Here is a 26,610-nt window from a genome sequence, read left to right as displayed (position 1 = left end):
TCTGAAAGGTTTCGATTCAATTCAATAAAGGAGATGGATGTTTGAAAGGAGTCTGGGAGAGACAATGACAGTATGACCACAGAGAAGGAGAGAGAGTTATGAACTAGAGCAGCATTTCTTAATCTGTGATTTGTGAATTTGGTTTTTAAAAGATATTTGATATCTCATTTTAAATGTAATTATTTTCCTTTGTGATCCTATACGTTTTATATATTTAAAAACATTCTGAGGAAAGGTCCATATACTTCCCAGACTGCCAAATTGATCATGGTTCAAAAAAAAAAAAAAAAGTTATGAACTCCCAGACTAGAGGCTAATTATCTTTAGAAAGGATTTTGAAATCTTAGCCAATGTAATTAACCCACCTCTAGGTTGAAAAAATAAAGCAGAATTTAGTAGATCTAAATTTCAGAGGCCTGATAAAGTGTTAAGAAAAAGAGAGAGAATTCATTAGTGCCTGGGTGCTATTTGAATGTTTGGGGCAGCTAGTTGGCACAGTGCATAGAGTGTTGACCCCGGAGTCAGGAAGTTACATCTTTCTGAGTTCAAATCTGGCCTCAGACACTTGTGTGATCCTAGGCAAGTCTCAGTTTCCTCATCTGTAAAATGAGTTGGAAACAGAAATGGCAAATCACTCTAGTATCTTTGCCAAGAAAAGCCCAAATGGAGTCACAAAGAGTCAGACACAGCTAAAATGACTGAACAACAACGACATTCAAATGTAAGCTCCTTTAGGGAAAGAAATGTTTCATTTTTATCTTTCTCTGGGATCAAGCATGGTTAGTTGCTGTCACATTGTATGTACTTAACAAATACTTGCTGAACTGAATTGAGTTGACTGAACATGTTTTCTTGATTATCCTGTCCAAAGAAAAATAGATATATATGTAGTAATATTAGATATGGATATGCACGTACATATATAATTATAGAGATAGCTAGACGTCACAGTGCATAGAGTGCTGACTTGGAGTAAGGAAAAGGTGAGTTTGAATACTACCGCAGATAATAACTACCTGTATGTAGTATCTGACAATATTTAAGTGAATTATCCAGGGTCATGCAGTTAGTAAAGGTCAAGGCTTTTTGAGTGGAACCCTGGGTTAGTAACTTAACCTTTCTCAGCTCTAGCATCCAGATCTGTAAAATGGGGATAATAATAGCATTTATCTCACTTTGTTATTGTTGTTGTTTAATATTTTCAGTGGTGTCTGACTCTTTATGACACTCTTTGGTGTTTTCTTGCCAAAGACACTGGAGTGGTTTGCTGTTTCCTTTTCCAGTTCATTTTACAGATGAGGACACTGAGGCAAATAGGACTAATGACTTGCCCGGCCTTGCAAAATTAGTAATGTCTGAGACCAGATTTGAGTTCTGGTCACCCTAACTCTAAGCCTGGAATTCTATCCACTGTGCCACCTTGCTGCCCCTCACATTGTTATGGTGAAAATCAAATGAGATATCATATGCAAAGAGGCTTGCAACCCTTCAGTTGTTGTAAACATCAGCTCTCATTAGTAGTACAAATATAGTTGCAGATACGCAGACACAAACATATATGTAAATTTGTTTAAACTAGACAATATCATTGTTAAATAATTATTTTAATATTATTTTCTCAGCTAGACATTTCATATCCAATTACTTATCAATTAATTAGCACATTTGTTTTAAGGAAACATTAATTAAAGTGATTGTAATCAATCATGTGTTCTACAGCTGGTTTATACCGAACTTCACTTGTGTAGCTCAGTTTATCATAGAAAGATATCAAATCTATGATGCATGATACTACCTAGTGACTATTAAATCATGATTGTGCTTCCTAGCTTGTTTTTTGATACCTATGGTAATTGCCTTTAAAAGAAAAGACCAGAAAAGGCAAAGAATGCCCCCCCAAATTGAGACTAAATTATGGGATCTTGAGGTGCCACGTGCCTGGAAGGCTATATAAGTCAAATCCCTTTGAAAATTCATTTCCTCAAAAATATATATGAGGTGAATGTTACCTAACAATTACTTGAAGATGTCCAGTGAATAGGGGTGGGGGTACCTCATTCCTGAGGCAGCCCTTTTCCTTTTGGGGAGATATAATGTTTAGGGAAATTCCTTATACCAACACTTAATTTGTATCTTCCTACCATCTATAGATCTACCCATTTTGTTGTTTGGGACAAAACAGAACAACTTTAACACTTCTTCTTGACAGTCCTTTATGTATTTGAGATAACAATCTATTCCCCCAGGGTCTTTGCTTCTAATTTTGATATGCATACAGCATGACCCTTTACCATGCTGGCACAAGAATTTCTTGATTGCTTATGATTGTTGACTAATCAAACATTTTTTGAAAGTCACTACTCCTTCTATGTTAAAAAAAAAATACAGATTATATGCTGTACAATAGATAGCTTTATATTAGAGAAGGCATAGCTCAGAAAAGAGATGGCAAAAATAGCCCTTTTGTGACCTGACAATAAGTCAAGTCGAACTTCACCCTCCAAGGCAAGAAGAGATCTACCATCAGACAACATTATGACAATGCTGTGATATTGACACATGATCATTCTAGGGAAAATGTTTAGAAAACAATGACAAAGAAAGATATTTCATCCCTACATCCTAGTCAGAATGAGACTTCAGTACCAATATTTCTGGCAATGCATTGCAATGAAAACATAATCCTTAGGATCTCTGTCTGCTCTCTGATAATAAAAATCTCTCTTTTTTCTCCGTGTTTGAGATATGAATTGATGCTAGAATATCTAACACAATTCTGAGTGATTTAAAGAAGAAAATAAACAATGTCTCTTAGGGCAGTGAGATGATTCAGACAGTCCTGGGCAATCAGTGATGTACTATTTTATTTACCTGAGCTATAGAGCTCACAATGCTAGCCTGACAGTAAACCAGAGGATTGCTACTAAGCAGAGTAGTAAGGTAGTTGGAACCTTCACCTGGCTTTCCATTCCTAGAGAACATAAATATCTTGGGGGTATGGGCTATTTTTTTCTTTGTTTCCCTAGTGTTAAGAACATAAACAAACACTCAAAAGGTTTTATGTCTTCCTGGATAGGTATATTTCTGCCAATAATGCAAATTTCAACTCATTCCTACTTACCTACTTCTGATGGATCTTTGTATTTATCATCTCACAAACATCCCAAACCAACCTGCTAGGGCACTTCCACAATGGCCAATATTCAATGTTTAATAAGTACTTGCTGCATGAAGAAATGAATGAGCTCTTTTCCCTTTTAAATATCTTCTCCTACTTCCTGGGATATTTCCTTCCCAATTCTATACCCTGTGCTCAATAGTTACAATGCTTTACACTCAACTAATCAGAAAAGGAGATCAAGGTATAAGATGAGAACAAGCTTAAAGAGTTACCCTTTTCAGAAATATTTGTATTTAAAAGTTGGATTTTTTTGAAGATCAAGATGTCTTTAAAAATGCATGGGACTGAATCCATTCTCATGGCAATTTAGGAGTTGGACAGGTAGTGGTGTGATATTATGAAACAGCAAGCCTTACTTTCAAAAATTTCCTTATTCCCAAGTCACTTGGTTCCTAATATAACTCTGTATAAATAAGTTCAACCCGAACAAGTAGGCAGGGCTCTGCAACCCACTGTCTCAAACTTGGCTATTTCTTAAAATTTGATTTCTAATTTTCTACCGAGTAGCCAATGGGCTCATGGAGAGAATGCACTTAAGAAAAGAACATGACTGCATAGCAAAAGTACCAGAGATGTTCAGGGCATTATTTTCTTTCTCTCTTATTGATCAAACAGCCTTTCAAGTAACTACAGTAGTTGGGCTGCCCTCAGAAAGAGCTTCAAACTCTCTGAAATCTGTTCAAATTGTTGGAAATAATAAAACAAGGCAAATATCTGTTTGATATGCCTTGGTTATTTAACAGATCTGATGATTTTTGTTAAAAAAAAAATGCTTATTTCCTTCCCCTACTTTGGTCCATTAGTACGTATATTTTTAGATAGACCCTGAAAATAATAATGGAAGTTTTGAACAGAAGGTAGGAAAGAGAATGTGTTGAATTGAGGAGATTTAGCAAGACTATCAATGATTCTGAGCTGACCCATGGCTCTAGATCCTAACTTTCCAAAACGAAACCTCCCAATATTGCTGTAAGTGTATCCATCATAGAACACTGGACTTCTGTCTATAAGGTGATGTAGAAGAAGCACATGGGTATAGGGAGACTAGAGGATATTACCTGAAGACACTTGCCCACAAGAAATAGTAATAAAGGACTTTAGGACACCATTGGCCCTCTTCAAAGCCAAGCTCATTTGCTACCTCCTACAGGAAGTCTTTCAAGATTTCCCCTCATCATCTGGTCTTCTTCATGAAACAAAGCAAAACCAAACCTCAGAAATACCTTTGTCTTTATCTTGTATTTACTTACATACTTAATCTTCCCTTAGTCAAATGTGAACCCCTTAACCGTATTGATTGTTTAATTTTGTGTTCATATCTCCCATAGCCCAGTAATTAGTCCATCATAGAAACTTCAAAAAAAATTCTTGCTCACTTATTTAAAAGGCATTTCTGACTAGAATCTTATGACTTAAGCCCTCAGTGTCTAAAGAAATTGTATAAGATGAAAAGTTGCAGAAATGTTACATAAGTTCTTTGTTACATGGGACTTCCTCACTGGGAGATCTCTTAACCAATGAAATCACAGATCTGGATTACTAGAAAAACAACTAACTAAAAAAGAGTGTCATGAAAGAAGACCACGGGATAACAAATGAGAGTGTGAGTATTCTATAAATATCCATAAAATGTCAAAAAAATCTAGAGATTACAGAATTCAGGGCAGATCTTCTCTAGGAAACAGATAGAAGGATGCAGATAAGAATCACCAATGATCTGAAGCTATGTTGTATTTGCATGCACTCCAGTTGATAAATAGCCCTTCTGATGAAATAAGAAATCCATAAAGTACTGAAGCGTAGTATTGTACAAATTAAATGCTATGCTAGAGACCATCCTATGTAGTAGGCATAGTTCATTCATTATTCCTCACTGTCACTGTCTGGGATCCATCTTTCTACTAACCCCAATATATTTTTATGATTATTTATTTATCTTATTATTTTCTTGCATAATTCCTAATTCATAATGTGTTTTAGCCTATTGGTACCCCATTGAACCTTCCTACTAGCCTTGGGGTTATAGTCAACTTCAATTCTTCAGAGATTGTACTGTTCAGGATTTGCAGACATATAATGCCACAGGAAAAATATTGGTGCTAAAATGGGATATTTCAATTAATAATTTAAATAATAACATTGTATCACATACAAATAATATATAACAAATGAAATAAATAATGAAAACAAATTTGTAGTTTCTCGAATGTAGTTTAGTCTGCTTTCTTCATGTTGAATTCTGGGCATTGTTTTTCTTCAGGTTTCTGAAATAAATTATTTTGAAGGCATACTTAATTTCATCTGACTTGTTAATTCCTCATAGTTTACATCAGTGAGAAGATAAATATTCAATTCAGAGGCATCCTCCATAATCAGTGTTTTCATGATTAGGTAAAAGTGGACGATAGATTTCATGTTCTATGTGTTAAAAAAAGGTCATCCTATATACTATGAAAAATCAGAGTAATGGTGATTTCTTCATGTTCATGATTTCACCATAAACCTGGCTATCAGTGAAAGATCTAAGGGGCTTAAGATATTCAGAGCTCCAGGATAGACATGGTGGATTCAATTTATTTTGAAAATGAATGTTTTAGCTCTTTTGTATCAAAAGACTAAAAGCAAACCACATCCCCATTGATGATAAACAAAACGTGCTTAAAATACAGAAGTTCATAAGTGCTTGAGTTTCCTGTAAAGGCTAGAAGAACTAACTCATGATGTCTTGGTTCTAAAAAGGGTCTTTATGTTTCTATACATTTTTATTATCATCACCATCCTTATCATGGAATATATATAGATTATACACAGTAATGTCCTTAATAAATGTGTATATATGTATACTAAATAACATTATTGTATACATATTATATATATATGTGTGTGTGTGTACGTATATATATATATATATATATATATATATATATATATATATATATATATACATATATATAATGGTCTGATATCATTTCATCTGATATTTCTAACAACCCTGTGAGATATATATTCTTATAATCCCTATTTTATAGATGAGGAAATTGAGGTACACATAGCCTAAATGACTTGCTGATCATCCCATTGACATTAATTATCAGAGTTGGGATTTCATCTAGTCTGGTGTTCTTTTCCACCATATTGAGTTACCTTCTTTGTGTTAGCAGGACATGTCTTATTCCTGTTTACCCAAAACATGTATGTTCCAGTATTCCATTTTAAAATAAAAGCTTATTTGGGACATTTTTTTTTTAATTTGTCTTCACTAACTACATCAGTTAGTTCAAAATTGGGCTGTTTATTTTCCTGTGTTCAAATGAGGATGAAACAGAATAAAACTATATTTCAGGTATTTGCATTATTTTTCCTTTTAGAAAATGAAATTTGACCACTGGAGTTGTTTCTTGGAATTGTCTTTCCATTTCCATTTAGCAGTTTGCAGAAGAACCCACTGGCAAAAGCAGAAAATGAAAAGAAGAAAATTCTAATAGGTGATGTGTTCTAGCTGTTCAGAGGTCAGCATCATCCTTCAAGGAGGATATCTTCAAAATTGCAAAGCAAATACTTCATTAGGATTTTCTCCATCTAGAAATTGGGATCAAGTCCAATTAAAAAAATAACTTTTAAAGCCAACGGATGCCCAAGCATTATTAAATTTAAAAAGATAAGAAGAAAATAATAAAGACACTCCAGAGAAAAAGTGCCAAATTGTAGAGATTGAATGAATAGTGAGTTGGGCAGCTATTATTCAAGCAGGTGGTACATTATTTGTCTTACAGATTGATACCCCCACTTATTATCCCCTTGACACATGAAATGCAGTAATTTGAATGTAATAATGCCTACAAAAACTTCCATTAATAAGAAAATTGTTATTTAAAACATTAAACTACATTATCTGTGACCTGTGGCAATGAATTTTTCATAACTGATAAACTGAGTTACCATTCTCAGGTAGGCCAAGCACACTTGCTCCTGGTCACTGAGAAAACAATAAAGATTTCATGTCTTAATTGTCAGGGTTGGTAAATGATTTATTGAAAGTACCTGACTCCTCTGGCACAAGAAACACTAAGACTCCAAAAAGATAGACAAATCGATAAAAGGGGGAAGGTTAGGGGTCTTATCATTTAATGGCAATGAAGGTCTAATATTCTGCAGGAAAATGAAAGGTCTCACATGGGAGTAGTTAATGCAAACTATTACGAACAGTCTTATTTGGTCTAATAATTAGGTAACACAGTGGATAGAGTGCTGGACTTGGAGTCAGGAAGACTCATTTTCCTGAGTTCAAATCTGGCCTCAAACTTTTATTAAATGTATGATCTAGGGCAAGTCATTTAACCCTGTTGCCTCAGTTTCCTCTTCTGTAAAATGAGCTGGAGAAGGAAATAACAAACAACTCTAGTATCTTTGCCAAGAAAACCCCAAATGGGGTCACAAAGAGTTGGACTTGGTTGAAACAACTGATCAACAAGTTTAGTCGAAAAGGAACTGACCTAATAACCCAAATCTATATCTGCATTAGGTTCATAGACCTAGAAATTAAAAGCTGATCATCAGAGGCCATCTGGTTCCAATTCTTCATTTTGTAGATGAGGAAACTGAGGCATAGGCACCTAAGTCACTGAGCAGTTGGTGTCATGAGTAAGATTTGAATCTAGGATCTCTGACTGTAGTCAACATTCTTTCCCCTATGTCCTGTGAACTGGCAATCTAATCTATGTATTGTGAAGGCAGAAGAATACTAGTCTTGTGGATCTCATGCCCTATCTTGGCTGCACTGCCTATGTGCCCATGTGACTTGGGTCATCAGTCAGCCTCTCTGGCCTTGTTTCCTTATTGTATAGATTGAGGAGGATGAGCTATGTAATGCCCAAAATCTAATCTACTTCTAAAACTATAGCTCTATGTTCTAATATTATGTATTGACAGTGTACAAAAAGTAGCATATTTGACATCAAAAGACATGGGTTCAATTCTTTCTTCTTCTACTTTGTGACTTCAGACAAGTCATTTCCCTTGATAATCACCATTCAATTTTCTCTCTATTACATACACTACGAGGAGATTTGGGGTCTAAATTTAAGATCCTTTATGAGGAAATTCTCTTTAGACATGGCCTTAATAAGGTACTTTGGAACACTTCTGCACATTTCCATGAGAAAAATTAAGAATACATCAAGAAAACGGTCATGTAGCTTGTTTGTTTCTTCTTCTACAATGATATAAGTTCCAGAGGAGAGGGACTATTTTCTTTTTCTTCTTTGGAACATAGTAGGTGTTGGTTATTTTTTTTCTTAAGTGATTGAGTATTAAATGATTTTCTTAGACTGTGAATGTTCAAAGAATAAAGAAGTTGCCATCTGGATTCCTGTTTGACCATTTCTTCATACTTGGTAAAAATATTTGCTTGAATAGCTTGGGTAAGAGGTTCCCCAAACTTTTTTCTGATAAGGAACTACTTTTGACTTTTCTCCACATTTTACAGTCTACTAAATACAGACAGAATTTATCAGCAATGCTGACATCCTAAGAGAAATTTTGTAAAATCAATACTCATGTGGTATTTGAGAAAATCCAAAAGCCCCAGATGAAAACAAGCAAGCATACAAATTAATGAAGAGATATCAAACAAACAAATAAACTGATAGATAAGTAACCAAAGAATAAACAAAATGACAAATATATACACCAATAAATGTTGTTTGTTGTGTTCATCCTTTGTTGCTGAAGAAGACCATGCTATCAGAGAAATGATGACATGACTTGCACTTGACCTTGTTTTGAGTGAATGAGGGCTGTAAACCAATACCTAGATGAACTGATGGATGAGTGGATAGATAGATAAATAAATTATAAATAAATATACAAATAATAGAGTAGATAGATAGATAAATAGATAGACAGTTAGATAGATGGAGGATCCTAAATTGCTCCACACATCAATTATTGTATTCCGTAGTTCTCGGTGCCATATTTTAGGAAGAACTTTGGAAAGCTGAAGAATGTTAAGAAGAGAACAATAAAGATGATGAAGAGCCTTGAATCAATGTCATATAAGCAGAAGGTGAAGAAACTCAAGGTATTTTGCTTTGAGAAGAGAAGACATAGAAGGAGAATGACAGTTGTCTTCAAGTACATAAAGGGGTATTCTCTGAAAAAGTGATTACCCTTGTTTTGCTGGTCTCCAGAGGGCAAAACTGGGAATACAGGACAGAAGTGGAAGGAAGTAGATTATCTTTCACTATAAAGAGAAATGTTTTAGCAATTAACACTATTCAAAATGAAGGACGTCCTTAAGTGGCAGCAGATTCCCCTCCCTAGAGGTCATTAGGCAAAGGATAGATGGCCACTTGCCAGAAACATTCTAGAAGTCATATTTTTCTTACTGTCAGGAATGAGTTGGATTCTGAAATCCCATCCAAATATTATGTGATTAAATAATATTTTTCCCATCATGAACACTTACAATATTCATCCAATATATGTTTGTTTCCATTCCTTTGGGATTACAATTTTTCTGTTATTATTTGGTGGAGTTTTGTCAATAGTATAGATATTTACATGCTCAATATCTTATCTTCATATGGCAATTTAAGGTTGGCAAAGCATTTTACAAACACCATTGCATTTTCTGTTCACAACAACCTGGAGAGGTAGATGCTAGTATTATTCCCATTTCATGGACGAGGCAATTGAGGTGGACAAATGTTAAGTGACTTGCTGGGGGTCAGCATAGCAAATAAGCACCTGAGGCTGGATTTGAGCCAAATGGTCAGTTTACACATCTGCCATTAAAATGACATTTGACTGGATATTCACTCAACCCTAGAAACCAGAACATTGATGACAAAATAGGTAAGATATTTATGTGTAGGGATTGTTTGAAGATTTATTAAGTGAACTGTAGGTATTTAATAGATGTGTGCTTGAATCCAAATATAAAGACAAAGAAGAAGAAGGAGTTTCCACTGAACCGCAAACAATTACTAGAGTGATTGTGTTTCCAAGTAAAATATACTTTTCCAATTGGAATGTATATTAAAAGTAATTCCAAGAGAAAGTTATGATAATGAAAGTAATCTGCCATAATTCCAAAAGGCTTTCATGTCCATGAATATCTTTCAACATGAGACAAGTCATCAGGAATAAATCAAGTAAGTTTCTAAATAGACAAATGCTTTTAGCTTCCTGGAGAAAAATACAATAAAAACAAAGATGGAAAATATGATATATAAATCACAGAGACCAGTACAGTATAAAGTCATACACATTTTTACATTACACATAATTAGCCTCTTGTGGTCTTCAAGTTATTCATCATCATCTGAGAAGTAATTTGTTCAGGATGGTAAAAGACAGGATATATGATACCTGTTAGAGCCCTCATTATACTTACATAAGGAATTTATATTCAGATACTTTCATTAGGCATAAATTGTTTGGTAAATGTTTTTATTCATATAGCACATATTATTTTAATGGAATATGACACAATTAAGATTCTTAGACTCCACATTGTTTTCTTCCCCCAAGTTATTGACTTGGTTCCCCAAATGATGTTTTTAAGGTAGACATATCTTCCCAACTCCCCAGATAATCTATTACTAAACACATTGCAAGCAAAAGGAAATGAGCCCGGAATGGAAATTACCTTAATCACCAAATCAAATTTCTGGTAGAAATCCCTGTTTACAGGCTGCAGGAGGCTGAGCTCTGCAGTCCTTGGATGCATATGGAAATACTGGGGATAATCTTCAGGGGTCCCTGCAGAAAGACACCGAGGAGGGAACATGTAATTAATCAAAACCAGTAATAAAAGCATCAGCTTTATCTTTATATTTCATTCTTAAGCTACCTGAAGAATAAAATCAAGATGAACTTAGTAAATCAAGCTAAAAAAAAAAAGACTTCTTGGAGAAAACAGACACCTGCATGCAGCTCATCACCTTGGGTGCAGCTCACCACCTTGGGTGCAAAACACAAGGGGGGGATGTTTTTGTTGTTTCTTTTAGTTTTCTTTAGTGTTATTGTTTCTTTCTGTCTAGCCTTGAAAATAAGAATTTGATACATGTTCTCACATGAATTGGAAGATTCAAATCCTGGAGAATGATATTCACCATAAGAATGAAGTGTTAAGTAGACAAACATGCCTCATTGAACTCTAATAGGATAGTGCTGCATGGTAGAGTGAGAAATATCCTGGTTCTGGAATCAGATGACCTGGGTTCAAACCCTCCTTCTAATACTTATTATCTCTATGAACTTCAGGGTCAGTTAAGATCTATGACCCTCAGTTCCCTTATATATAAAATGAGGGGAACTAGATTAAATAGCTTACAAGGCTATGAGCCTATGCTTGAATTTCACTTAACTCATCTCTGTCATTCTGACCTAGACTGTACCTTGGCATGGATAAAAACTCATCTACCTGTATCTATCCATCATCCATCTATCTTTCATCTAACTCTATCCATGTATCCCCTATATATCTTAATCTTTATTTCCTATCTATTTCTGTGTCTATCTCATATTTATCTCTATCTCCATATCTCCTATATAGCTCTTTCTCCTATTAATCAATCATTCCATCATCACCATAGGATTATAAATCTAGATTTGAAAGGGATGTCAGATGCCACTGAATCCAATTCCCTCATTGTACAAGTGAGGAAACCAAGTCCTAGGGAGCTTAAGTGGTTTGTCTAAAGAGGATCAAGTATTAAGCAGGTTTCAGGGACAGGGTTTTAATTCAGGTTCTCTGGGTTCTTGACTAGATGAATAATTAATTAGGATGCTACTTAAAGACTTCATAGTCTTCATAGTGAGACAACAAGATATTGTGGACTGGTAGATAAAGGATGAATCCTTGTCAGGAGAACCTGGAATCAAGTACTATGTGTGCCATCTTTTAGTGGTGTGACTCTGGGTAAGTTCTTGAAGCCCTCAGTGCTCCCAAGGACAATATAGTACAAAAGATTTACTAATCTTCATCAGCTGTTAGAGTTTTCACTCAGAAATGAGATCAGAGGTTTTAACATCACCCCTACTATCTACACACACACACACACACACACACACACACACACACAAATGCACTCATGTAAACATTCATGACAAAGTGAGACAGCAAAGGAGGATTGTAAGGGATGATATTTCCTAATTAGAGTCAGTGTGGTCTATTGATTAGAAAGCTGGTCTCAGACTGTCAGTCAGAAAGTCCTTAACACTGTGCCCAGAACATGGTAGTACTTAAGAAATACTTAATGTAATTCTCTCTCTCTCTCTCTCTCTCTCTCTCTCTCTCTCTCTCTCTCTCTCTCTCTCTCTCTCTCTCTCCATCTCCCCCACTCCCTCTCTCTCTCTGTTTCTGTTCATTTCTGTCTCTCCCTGTGAGAGGAGCAAACTGCATGATATTAGTCAAATCACAATCTCTCTAGACCCTCAGCAATTCTCTAAGATTGTAAGTTACAGTGAAGGTGCTGACCAACACTGGTAGTGGAAATGATACCAAATGAAATCAAAGGATGAATCTCCATATCATTTCCTACATGTTAGATAAATAGAAGCCAAACCTCACTATATAAAATGAGCCAAGATGCCTGAATTTGGGGCAACTCCAGCCTGGTAACAGCTCTTCCTGCTATCCTGACTGCCAGGACACCAATATTTCTTCTGGACACTCAGGGAAAGACCACTTTGGACTTTCCTTCCTTGAAAACTAAATTGGCATGATGCCACAAATCAGAAATTGCTTTTGCTCCACCAAAAATATCTTTCTTGTTGAGGTAATTATCGACATTTGAATAAGACAGATTGTGTCTTCTCACATGTCCACAATGTCCAAAGGCAAAGAAGAGCCATAAATTAACCTGTTTCCCTGGTAACCAGGATGCAGGATTTTCTCGCCTTGTGGAGTGAAGCTAGTTTGTAAATAAATATTTTAGGAGTGGAGCACAGATTCTTCCTTAAAGGGGAGAAGAATTTGCTGCCTCTGTTATGTTTGAGTGGCTTTCCTCAGGATGTTTATTAACAGTGCAGTTCTAACGTATTAGCTAGGAAAAGACACATGACTAATACAAGATATAATCAACTTAGTTTGATCTTATTTGGATCAATAGAGATCTCCACTGGTCACTCAGTTTCTGTAGGCTTAGAAGTACTTGTTAACAAATTACAGATGGATAAGAAATGCTCAGCACTCTTTGTTTTTTCTTCATTCTTTGACAATTATTGTGCAAATGGTGAGCAAAGATTTAAGACGAACCTGGTGGAGACAGGACAGAGTCATAGGACAGAATAAATTTCGTGGCACAGGAGTCTGAATTAACTTAGTTTAATTCTGTTTCAGAAATTGACTATTCATGTGACACTAGGCAAATCTTTGAACTTCTCTCAGCCTCTATTTCCTTATTTGTAAAAAAAATAATAATAATAACACATTTCACTGAATTGTGACTTTGAAAAGAGATAATAAGTAATGTACCTTGTAAACCTTATAGTATTATGCAAATGATAGCTATTATTGTAATAAAATTGACATTCTCTAACACTGATATTTGATTCTGATCAACAGTTATTTAAAGAACAATTACTATGTGTTCAGAGCTGGGGGATCAAAAACAAAGATAGAAATGAAACCGTCTTTGCCTTCTTCTATTCTGCCTACAGACATGCCCAAGTCTTTCCACTGTAAATAAGCTCCTCAGGGACAGGACTAGCGTCTTTATGTGTCCTTGGGCCACTCCCAGCATCTACACAGGGACTTGAATCTGCAAAATGATTTGGGTAGTGAAAGATTATACGCTATGTAATCTATTTATCACTAGACCTCCTTACTCTATATGAATATGGCATCTACAATTGAGATTCCCATAAATTAAAAAAAGAAAGATTTTTATAAAGTATGAGATGATTTTTGTCTCACCTAAATCAACATTAAGTGCCTATGATGGGCAAGATCCTTTGTGCAGTCATAAAGTTCATTATATTTTTAATTTTTTAAATTAGTTTTTATTATATTGTTACACTTTTTCTATTATTACATATCTACAAAGCCCTTGTTTATTTGAAATGCTTAGGTTTCTAGTAGAGTTTGATTGAAAAATGTGTCACATTTGTGTTTTTAAGATTGCTTCATACATTCAATACTTAATAAACAGAGGATTAGATAAATAAGGGGGGAAAGTCATACTGGAAAAATGGATAGGATTTGGTAATTGGATGGATGGATGGATGGGTGATGGATGGATTGATGAATAGAAAAGATGAGTTAAATCTACTTCAGATTAGCATACATTATTGTAAAGTTGTTACCTCTAGTCACAAAGAAGGAATTCTTGTTCTTATTTTATCCATGTCTACTTAGATTTTTCTCATTGCTATACTCTCTTAAATAATGCCTCATAGCACACACATTATACAAATGGTTTAATTTTCTTGCTTGTAATTTTTGAACAAAAGTAATTCACACAGACCCATGAGTGAGGACTCTGGTACAAAAGAAAGAGGCCTTCCTCTAAAGAACAGGATCCTGCCCTACATTCCTCTGTTAAAAACTAATTCCCAGGGGACACAAACTTCCCTCTTCATTGCTCCTGTCATGACCTCACATCTTAGTGTGACTCTTGCTTTAGACACACAGACCCCAGAGACTCCTGGAGGAATGAGGACCTACCACACTTTGATGAACAAAATGATTTAATGAATCAAGACTCTTTCAAACCCAGGGTTCTACAATGGAAGAGTGAACAATAGGAAAGGACACCTAGTTTACTTTAGGATATGGATTGACTCATGAGGATTCATCAGAGGACAGCCAGGGTAGTGCAGGGGCCTTGAGTTCATGCCTTACAACAAAAGAGGTTGAAGTAATTGAGAATAACTTGCAGAAGAAATCAACCTGGCTGAGAATTGCCTCTGAATACTTGAGGGCTGTCTCATAGAAGAGGGGGGATTTTTCTCCTTCTACATGGCTAGGGAAGGCATGCCTAGGAACAACATTGAAAATGGGCCATGATAGGCTTGATTTAAGGAAACTCCTCCTGCCAATTTGTATTATTACATAGCTAAATCAGCTGCTTCAGATGGATGTGGCATCTCCATTCCCTAGAGGGTCTTCTAGTTGCCTGGTCACTGGTCAGGTTTGTTATAGACAAGATTCTTGTTCAGGTATGAAATGGTCTTCATGATCTCTAAGGCCTCTTCCAAATCTGTGATCTATGCCTAGTTCTCATGGGTATATACTTTACAGTACATTATTGTTAGTTTTCATCTGGGCAGAATGACTCCCATGGCACAATATTTTTAGCAAGAGTGCTAAATTCAAGTGAAGATTTGCACTGACCCTCTCACCTTTTATCAGTTGCAACCAATGACTAATAAACATTTGGAGAAGTGCATTCAATCACTAGGGAACATTGATGGATTGCCCATTATATTGCATGGGATGGCACTCAATATACCAACAGGATGAAAAATATACGTGGATTTAATGTACTCCTTAGAACACTAAAGAAAAGCAGATGAAAAGGCTTTTAAAGAAAAATGCATCCAAGGCCAAAGTGGCACTTGTAAATGTGTAAAGGCTGGTTATCAGGATTCAAATTGCCTCTCTTCATAGCAGCCTCTGTTGACTAATCCAGACCCACCCTATGCAGGCACACTCTATATTCTCTATAAACTGATGAAATATAAGGATATAGAGACAGAGGCTACCCAAGTACATCACTTTATACTCATTCCATAAAGAAACAGATATCAGTTGCATTCACTGGGGCTTGAAGAAGTCTCCTGCCTTATAAGGTGCTGCTTCCATGCTTCCAAACCATGAAATTCTCCTCTCTTTTCAAAAACATCCATCTTTCTCTCTCCTCCTTTGCTCCATTCTACCTAAACATCTCTTTGTCCTAACAAACTCTTGGAATCAGTTTCCTCATCTGTAGAATAGGGATAAAATAGTACAAATCTCACAAGCTCTACATGTTACGTGCTTAGTAAACCGTAAAGTCCTACATGGGTTCTGTTGATGATTTTGTAGTTGTTGTTATCATTAATGTTGCTACTACTACTACGACGACGATGACGATGACAACTACTACTACTACTACTACTACTACTACTACTACTACTACTACTACTACTACTACCTCTAGTTCCCCCATGCCTCCCACCACCCTCTTTCTCTCCTACTACTTCTAAGATTCAGATCATTGATTGAGAAATGTCCTGATTTAGTCTGCTACAAATTCAGGTTATCTAATCTTAAATGGGTTCCCACTGTTGGAGAGCAATCTTTTTCCTTCCCCAATTGATTTTCCCACTTCCCACAGCACTTTTTGTGCCCACTGCTCCAAATAAAAGTCTTTATCTTCTGTTTTGCTGAGGACATTGAGGTTATTTTCCTTGAGCTTCCTCATCTCCCCTTCCCACACCTCAACATTCCTCTAATGATCCCCATTCATCTTACCATCTTCCCCATCTATAAGGCATGATTATTCTTCGATTTGTACTCTACATCTCTTTCTTGTGTTCTCCTGTGACTGACCTCATCCATTATTACTTTTTTGTCTCTCATCTTTTGATTTTCTCCTCTCCTTCTCTACTCTCTCTAAAATTTTCACAGTTTACCTGTCTTTAGAAAGGCTTCCATTGTCCCCTGAGATTATCAGTTTATATCTCCTCTGACTTTTACTTGCAAACACCTCCCTGCCTCCATTTACTTGTACCCCTTTCACTTCACAACTCTTTGGAATCAGGTTTCTCAGTATACAGATTTCTGAGTTATCACTCTCCAGGACTTAATCTAACAAACTTTTTCTCAGAACTTTCATGAGGAACTATGATCAGATTAACTCTGTCATCCTTCCTGAAAGGGTTGTGTTATTCTACTCAGCAACAATTCCAATCAACGTCCCTGTAACTTTCAGAAAAAACTCCTCTTCCCTAGATAACAAGCTCTAACGTGTTTGGATTTCTCTATTAAGATGCAAACTCCTTAAAGACAGGAACTGTTTTTGCCTTTGTATTTGTCTAATATGTGTATGTGTGTGTATGCATACATGCATGTGTATGTTGCCCACATGGATTTGTCCAAATACGTTTCACAGAAACACATGTACAGGCATCTCTAGAATCTATTTTACTCCTCTCCAAGGGAAACTTTGATTCCTGTGTAGAGGGAAGCCAGATACTGAGACCTAGTAACTCTGTTCTTCTAAGAAGGGATACTGAACTAGAATTATGTCAATCTGTTCCTACTCTCCCCATCCCTTTCTCCACCAAATATTGGTAGTCTAGAAGAATGCACTCCCCCAATTTAGGTTCAGACTTCTGCCTGGCACCTGTTCCTTAAAAAGGAACAGTTACTCTAAGCCTATATCCAAAGGCTTGACCTCTTCTCACCGAATGCTGGTTATACAAAAGATCATTGTGAATAGTAAACAGTGAGTAAAACCATAAATCCAAATACTGAACAGATATCATAGGAGTAATACAAATTTGAATGAACCAAAACAGTACCCAGATTGCATGAGCTTATCCACTCCAGAGAGATATTTCTGCTTATCAGAAAAGGAAAGTCTCTGATCTCACCCAAGGCGATATTTTCTAAAATCTCTAAAGAAATCAGCTGAGAAGTCAGGGGAATATAGACATGATGGTTCCTTTATATGTCTGGTGCTCCCCAAATTCTTTCCTCTAGATCGCCAACATCAGAAACTAGATCTGCAAATGTCCCCTTTAAAGCAGTAAGGAAGAAGTTTTGTTTTCTCTCAACCTTTCACCAACTCGAGACTCGTAGATCAGAGCCTCAAGTTAGTGTTCTTCTAGACAATGAGATGAATCCTGAACAAATGTTCTAAGTTTGAACCTCATATTTGCATCCTCATGCTTGCACATTGCTGGACGCGTAGAAAACATTTAATACATTCTTTGTCATTTATCTATTTTATTCAATCTTCCCTGATGCCTGAGAATTTTTCACATCATTTATTATACTCTTGTCCTGGATTCCCCTTAGCTTCTGTGACATTTCTCTCCTGTGTCTCTTATTGGTACCTGTCTATTTCCTCTCAGTTTCCATTCTTTTCAACATTTCTCCTAAGGATGGTTACTTTTTAAGGTTACTCTTTAAGGACACATCTGTGTCCATGAGTAAAATAATGATGTCCATGCAGATGACTGCCAAACACAAATTAATGGAGGGAACACTAATGACTATGTAGGATGGAAATGAGGAAAGGTGATCAAATATAGGAAGTAGGACATGAGATGAGCTCTGAAAGAGTTAGGGATTAGAAGAGAGGAAGGTGAGAATAACCACATCCTATGCAGAGGGAGATCATCTGTTCAAAGGCATAGCAATGGAGATATATGGTAATAAAATGTATACAGGAGAGAGGAAAATAGACTAGGCTGAATGAAATATAGAATTCAAAAAAGGGAGAACATGGAATCAGTGTAGAGTCATACTGGGAAGCATTTTCAATGAGAAGTTGAGAGTCTTGTAGAGACAGGAGGAACTCAGAGGAATAATTTAAGCAGAGAACTGATATGGTCAAACCTATGCTTTAGGCATACCAGTCAGGACCTTTTAAAGGTGGTAATGGAGGAGAAGCTGGAGTAAAGAAAACCAATAAAAAGGCTGCTTCAATAATTCATCAACAGGAGATAAAGACCTGAATTGGAATATTGGTTACATAATGGAGAGATCATTCTTTAAACTATTTGCCCGTTCTTTATATTAGTAATTTAATTGAGAATCTACTATAAATCTCTATCATACATCCAAATATTATAAGACATCTCATTTTTCATCTGTAGTGTTCATAATCACCTCCAGAAAGGAAAGCTATCAGTGCAGAGAAGCCAATTTTCATGATTGAATATCTCATATGTGAATAATTTAGTATGTGTCACCAAGCAGTATCTAAGCAAGATACTATTTGGGCTTTTCTTGAGAAAGATTCTGGAGTGGTTTGTGTAAGATAGATAACAGTAGCACACAGGAGGGCAGCTAGCACAGATTCACTCTTGATCTAGTCAGACAGGAAGGGCAGGAAGACAGCTTCAGAGGGGTTAATAACCTTATTTTATTCTAGTCTAGTCTCCTCTAAAGGGTTACTGATAATGGGAGCACCAACTCCTACACAATTCCCTAATCAACCTTCTCTCAGGGGTCAGCAAGAAGGAGGGGGCAACTACCATTACATCTCAATGGTATCAACTGAGACAGGCACAGCTTGTGTATGCTTCTATATCCCCTCAAGCCTCAATGGAGTTTGGTTGAGGCAAATATAGATTCCCTTCAAGCCTTGATGGGGGCTAATCAAAGCCTGCACAGCATTCCAGTCTGTGCATTCAACCGTAAGTTCCCCACTCACTGACCAATGTCCACCTACTTTACAGGGCAACAGACAAGGAAGGCATATTGCCAACAATAGCCTTCAATTTTATGTGACTTCATCCATGTATCTCAATGCACATTTGCAGTGGAAATTTACAATTTAAGCACATGTGTTTATATTATTTATCACTATGTAATGCTGTGGAAGCATGGTGGAGATATTTATAAGTTATGAGCCTGGGAAACAGAGATTGTTATGGTCATGGATCCTGGGAAATTAAATCCTAAGAAATTCTAAGAAAGAATAACAAAAACCCACCTAACACACCTTAAAATCCACCTTAATTACAGTTTGCCATTTCCTTCTCCAGATCATTTTACACATGAGGAAAGTGAGGCAAACAAGGTTAAGTAAATTACTCAAGGTCACGCAGCTGTTAAGTGTCTGAGGCCAAATTTGAAATCAGGTCTCCCTGATTCCAGCTGGGCACTCTATCCAGTGAGCCATCTAGCTGCCCTCTTTTATCATATTCATCTGCTCAGCTAAAGACTGGATAATGGGGATTATGCTATCAATTAGGAAAAGAAAACAAAACCCAAATTAGGTGTTAATCTGTATTGTTTCTACTTGCTTAAGGAGTACATCTTTTTTTTTTCGCTTGTTTCAAATATGTTTACCTGGGAAATTGCTCCAGTTACCTCACTTTAGTCTTGGCTCTGATGGAACAAAATTTTTTTTAAAAAGCAACATAATCTGACCTTTGTCAAGTATGCTTTTGACATGATGAACCATCTCTTTACATAGACATGAAGAAGCCTCTCATAGGATCCTACAGACAGCAGCAAAGAGTTAACATGTTCTGTGGTACTCTTAGGAGGTGTGTTCATTGCAGTGAAATCAGGAATTATACCATGTGTTAAACTCTCCTAGGAAAGTGCACAGATCTGAGGTGTTGCTTAACACTTGAATGCTTGTGAGGCTCGGAGATAATAGGAGGGAGGGAGCAAAGGAGGAAGGGAAGATGGAGGGAGAGAGACAGGGAGAGAGAGATAGAGAGCTATAGAGAGACATAAACAGAAACAGAGAGTAAATTTACCAACATCCTATTCTATGATACAGAGAAAAGGATAACTGAAATGCAAAATAAAACAGTATGAGTTTTGTTAAAATCTTAGCTAATTTAATTGTGTCCTCTAAGAAGGTCAAGGGTCTTTTAGGTTTTAAACTGATTATTGCACTATATATGAGGCCTGGAGGTGCTATTTTATCATTTTCTCCTTTATGTCTCCATTGTTAGAAATAAACAGTTTATTTTATTATTGCAATCAAGGATTACTCTTGAAAATGAGGTCTATCAGTTTGCAAATGAAGTAAATTTTCTAAAAACACTGAAGTAGATCATGTGTAGGAAAGGCTTATTTTGTAAAAATTCCTATCTCTGTGTTATACTGTTATCTCACCTCCATTTCTTCTTTCCCTTCATCCCTAGGCTCAGCTCTATATAACTACAACAACAGTACCACTCTGAGCTCGATCTCAAATACTATTTTGAAGCTAGAGTAATTTGGAAACAGAAATAAAGGCCAAAAATGGTCTAGAAATACTCAGAAATGATAAAAAATTTCCCAAATATTGAATTTCAATACAACAACCCTCTCTCCTCCATTGCCCAAATTATCTTTTCTTTTTCAAGATCTCATTTTGTACTATGTCTGTCTGATTCTAAGCACTCACTGATGGAAATATGACAATGGATTGGCAGATACGAACCCACAAGGATGGAATACAGGATCCCAGGCCGATCAGAAGGTGGTTGGATGTCCCGGTCCTGATCAATGGCTTGGACAAGGGGAGTGACAATGATGGGATTCAGTTCTTCCTAAAATGAAATTCAGAAAGGTTAGTGCCAGTGATTCATTAAACAAATCAGTACCTTAGGTGTTGGAAATGGGGTCAGCAAGTCCTGAGTTCAAGTCTCTCCTTTGACAGTTACTGGCAATATGACTGTGGACAAATAACTTAGCCTCTACAAATTTCAGACATGCTCTAAGATTTATATTCTAAATTATAAGCAGATTGCTATTTCCATTGATGTGGGCATTCCTTATGAGACTTCCCACATCATGCAAATTATAGTTTTGATATGGTAACAAAATGGATACGAAAGAGATGAACAGTACAGATGTTTTGGTCTTTATAACTAATGTAACATCGATGCTTAATTATAAGAAAATCTTCTGATTCTATGGAGGTTTAGGCATCACAGAAGAGAGACTGTTGGCCTAGATATAGAGTCAGGAAGACAAGTTGAAATCCTACCTCCAACACCCATTTATGTGTTATGATCCTGGGTAAGTTGGTTTCTTTTCTAATCAAATAGTAATTAATAATAATATCTGAAATACTTCCCTTTCTATATAAGATCTACCCCCTTATCCCAGTGGGGAGTTCCTCTAGCAGCCTTCATTTTTTGAAGAGGCCAAGGATAGCCTTCATTCTCATCCCTCAGTCCCATTTTTGGTTTCCAACTTTAATACCATGTCCCACATCTACCTTATGCCAGGAAGAGCAGCCAGCTTAACACTCAGCACATAGAAAATATTATAAACACTTATTAAATGGATTAATATATCTATAATCTCATTCTCGAGAGCTCAAGAATTCAGTGTGATACAGTCCAAATAGTATTATCACATTTTACAAATGAGAGAAATGAAACGAAAATAAGTATGACTCAGTTTCCTATATTTCTGAGGTTTAAGCCTTGTCACCAGTGCACCATGCTTCTTATTTCTGATATCTACAAGTATCCACTCTTTCCATTGATTTCATGTGTATTTCTGGTAGTGCACACAGGTTTTAGAATGTCGCTGATCTTTTATTACTATACTATTTCATTAAATGTCTTTGCTTTGAATTAATTGTGTCTTCCTTATGATTAGTAAAATTAAGCACTTTGGTTGGTACAACTGAATTATGAGTTCTGAATATACAAATATCCACAGAGCTCCTTAAGCCAGGGTCAGCCTTTCTGAGGGGTTCATACATGAGTGGGATGCCATAGGTGCTACACTGTGGGCCAAGGGTCACCCTGAGTTAAATGATACAACCAGGATTTAAACCTTCACATCTCTTGACTTCAGATTCAGTGTTCTTTCTCCCATCCCATCCTACACTTCATAGACTATCTGATTTGAAAAATGAATGTCAAGAAAGAAAAGAAAAGAACATTCAATATAATTCTTATCTTTTCCATGGAAATTAAACATTGGAGATAAAAAATTCTACTGCTTTAAAAGATAAACTTTCTATCTGATTATTGAAATGATTTTATAACAATGTAAGAATTACAGACTTTTCTTAAACTACAGTTTATGCAAAACATTTTAATGCAATTGAACTATATTCAAGTGAAAGGTGTTTGTAGTTGTGTTTTTATACAATAGATCCAGTTATCACCTCTTTCTCATAATTGTGCATCAATATCTTGTTATATGCTACCTTTCCTGAATCCATCATGATTTACAATAATGCAGTCTTTAGAAGTCTTTTCAGCTCATCAAATTAGCACTAATTTTTCTATCAGTGATGATTTTGATAAAAATAAATGCCATCATTTGGTGATTTTCAATATATGATATCCTTCACATCATAGCATTATTATAATAGTCTTTTTTTCTGTTACATGAATTTCATATTAATCACTTAAACACACACTCACACACACACACACACAATTTTATTTTAAGGCATTGTGATCTAATGGACCACGTCCACTGCCAGGAAGTAGAAGACATGGCTGCCAGTCTCCATTTTCGTATTCATTATCTGTGAGGTGCTGGGCAAGGATCTGAGACTAAGGTTCTTCATCTGTTGCATGAGAGGATTAGGCTCAATGACCAGGAATCTAAGTTCCTTTCCAGCTTTAAATATATGATCTTTAAATAGAAGAGGGATGGAATGGGGGGTGGGGTGGGAAGGGGAAGGAAGGAATAGGGGAGAGGTGTTCATCCAGGCATGCACAGGTAGCTCAGTGCCCCGTCCCTTGGCTATCCCCAGCCTGCAGGATCGGGAATTCGGGTAGCCTGGGAGGTGTCTCTGTTGTGAGATGAATCTCCTGAAGGTTGCCTGGAGAGGTGTAGATTCTGAATTTGTTCCCAATATTCTGGACTTTGATAAGAAACTGATAGAGGCTGATGTCTATTTGCAAATTTTGAGCAATCAGCTGAAGCTCTTTGATAACAAGCTTCAAAACTGAAAAAAATGATGAACAAAGAGAACTGAGACTCTCAGAGACAACAAATAACATGGTAGAGTCAATTAAATCCTGCATTGTGTTCCTGCAGATTGCTAAAAGTACCATCAACCCCGTAGATGCAATGTATCATCCTAATCCTTGGAACCAGTGATCAGCACAATACCTACCCAGACTGTCTTACCTACAGAGTTTGCCCATTGTATAAATCTGAGTCCCATTCATTCTCCCTACCTGTGAGAACTTGAGTCACTTTTTTGGGGCATCCTCAGACACCAACACCCAACAGCACAGGAAATGGTCATTCAGGACCTAGTAGCAGTCTGACATCTCCAAGTCATGTCAACTTGACTCCAATCAGAGTCCCAGAGATTTCATATTCTAGCAGCGAAGAAGAATTCTATGATGCCAGTGAATTCCACCAAAGCAGCTCACCCCTAAAGTGCTTCATAGATTCCTCAGGATCAGCCTCAGTCTTGACCCACAGCAGTTCAAGGAACAGCCAGCACCGACTCCCTTATTTCCTCTATTTCTAATGGGATGAGTGATGCCAACCTGTTTGACTCCCATGATGACCAAGATGATGAGGAGGAGGCCAGATCCATGGGAAAGCATGAGTGTCATCATTCATCTCGTCCCAGTTCAGGCTAGGAATGGATATGACCAAGATGATTCTCCCAACATTGATTCTCAAAAGATCACTTTTGGAAATATATGCTTTTCTGCACATCCATATTTGTTTGTAAGCATCACTGGTCAGAAGGACCCCAAGGACTCAATGATGAAGGTTGTGCGATGATATCTTTCTGTCTTCCATTTTAGTCACTGCTGAGAGGCACTTCCCTGAATGAGGGTGATATTTCTCTCTGAGTTTGAGCTAAACTCTCACTTGAAGGAGAAGAGTATATTTAGTCTTGTGGCCTTTGTGTATAACTTCCCTAACATCTGGTGTTTTTCTTGGATAAATCGGTTTATTTGCTCTTTGCTATTTATGATAGTCTTTTGTGTAACTAATATTTGAATGGCTCAGGGGAGAGCTGATGAGTATAAGCCTTCTTAGGAGGGAACAGGAAAATAGCTTTCCTTCTGGACCAAGAGTTATACCTCTAGACTAGACATATATAAGGATGGAATAAAGATATAACACTGTGTCTTTTACTCGAGAAAAATGGAGGCAAGATTAGCTAGTCTTGGCTTTAGGGGACCTTGTTTTCCTCTTCAGTACCCCACAATTATTATGCTGGAAGTGCAGGTTTGACCTTTCTCTTATTTTCTGCAAAGGTGGGCCAGCCCTCATCTCTTATCTACCTAGTTACCTGAATGTCATACTTATATTTTTAGATGAGCAACACTCACATTTTATAAAATTATATATGTACACACATGTGTTTAGATATGTTTGTGTGTGTACCTTGTTATTTCCATGTTGTCTCCCCTACATTACACTTTGAGTTACTTGAGAGAGGGGACTGATTTTTTTATTTTTGTATCCCTAGTACTTAGAAGAGTAGCTGGCGCATAGAAAATCAAGTGATGTAATTTTAACAAGCCTACTCTGGACCATCAGTTTGGTACAGTTGAAGGTGAAATGGCCGTTAACATCAGGAATACCTATGTTCACATCCCACCTCTGACCCTTAGTACTCATGGGACACTGGGAAGATCTCTTAAACTCTCTCAGCTTCCATCTTCTCATTTATAAAATGACATAATAATAATTCTTGACCTGGCTACCACATTGGTTGTTGATGTGGAAAGTGATTTGAGAATTGTAAGGCCATTTAATATATGAGCTATAATTGTTGTGGTTGTAATTTTTGTTCTATTATTATTATTCCTCATTCCATTGATTTTATGAGTAGCTGGTGGCTAACTCATTGCTACAATGATTTCATTTATTATGTGATCCAAAACATGAAGTTAAAGAAATCCCATATGTATATATATATATATATATATATATATATATATATATATATATATATATATATATATATATATACTGTAATTCTGTCACAAATTCTATACATTCTGAAAACTTTCCTTTAATCTTTATTTATTACTGAACTACTTTGTGTACAGAACAGTAAATGAAGGCTTAAAGAAGAGAAATGTTAAAAATCACTGAAAATTATTAGCATGTTAACTCATACTTGTGATAGGCAAACTTGGGCCTGAGTAGGAGTTGATTGTACTTCCTTTTTCCTGGTTCCACGAGTATTTAAGCCAAGTTCTACAAGCCTAAAGGTCTCAGAACTCATTTTGAGTGAATTTCATACATGATTATATTAGTAAAACTTTCATATTTGCATGATTAATAGACTTTATTCAATATGAATTGACTTTGCACATGGCTTGAATGGCCCTTGAGGTTATGTTGAAGTTGGACAAAATTAATTTGTCCATTTGAAAATGAACTCATTTGATATCTGTTCTGTTGGATTGTTGGCTTATATTTCTTCAATCTCTCCCATCCTTTTCACTGCCATGGTCCATCATGAGTGCTTAAGCATTTATACATGTTGCTTAGACTACTGTCCTAGTCTATTAATTATTCCCCCAATACTGAAAGTGCCACCATTTTGGCTATTTTTTTTTTTTTTATGATATACCTCTGGTAAGACTTCAAATTCCTACACTTCAATCCGAGTAAATTTATAGGGAGAATGATCATTTTATAGTTTAGCATGGCTCAAAACCTTGTTTAATGACATGCATTTAAAAGATAAGGATCTCTGTTTGTTTGTTTGTTTGTTTTTGGAGCAGTACATACTTCCTAGTTGCTCCATTAAGGTTTTTTAATTTGCTTTAATACAAACCATTTCATTTTC

General features: G+C 36.3%; 1 protein-coding gene across 2 annotated transcripts in view; it reads right to left on the bottom strand.

Annotated features, from left to right (window-relative positions):
• Positions 1–26,610, bottom strand: part of PCDH15 (protocadherin related 15) — a 2,324,555-nt gene that overhangs the window by 507,631 nt on the left and 1,790,314 nt on the right. For both annotated transcript variants that reach the window (XM_072628920.1, XM_072628919.1), the window contains 2 exons: positions 21,295–21,403; positions 10,833–10,945 (listed from right to left, as the gene is read on the bottom strand). In XM_072628920.1, the coding sequence (XP_072485021.1) occupies positions 10,833–10,945; positions 21,295–21,403 (222 nt within the window). The remainder of the gene's footprint in view (positions 1–10,832; positions 10,946–21,294; positions 21,404–26,610) is intronic.

Source organism: Notamacropus eugenii, chromosome 1 (genome assembly GCF_028372415.1).
Source record: "Notamacropus eugenii isolate mMacEug1 chromosome 1, mMacEug1.pri_v2, whole genome shotgun sequence".
In the NCBI taxonomy this organism is placed as follows: Eukaryota; Metazoa; Chordata; class Mammalia; order Diprotodontia; family Macropodidae; genus Notamacropus; species Notamacropus eugenii.
The sequence above is the reverse complement of the archived record's forward strand: the minus strand, read 5'-3'. Positions and strand labels throughout refer to the sequence as shown.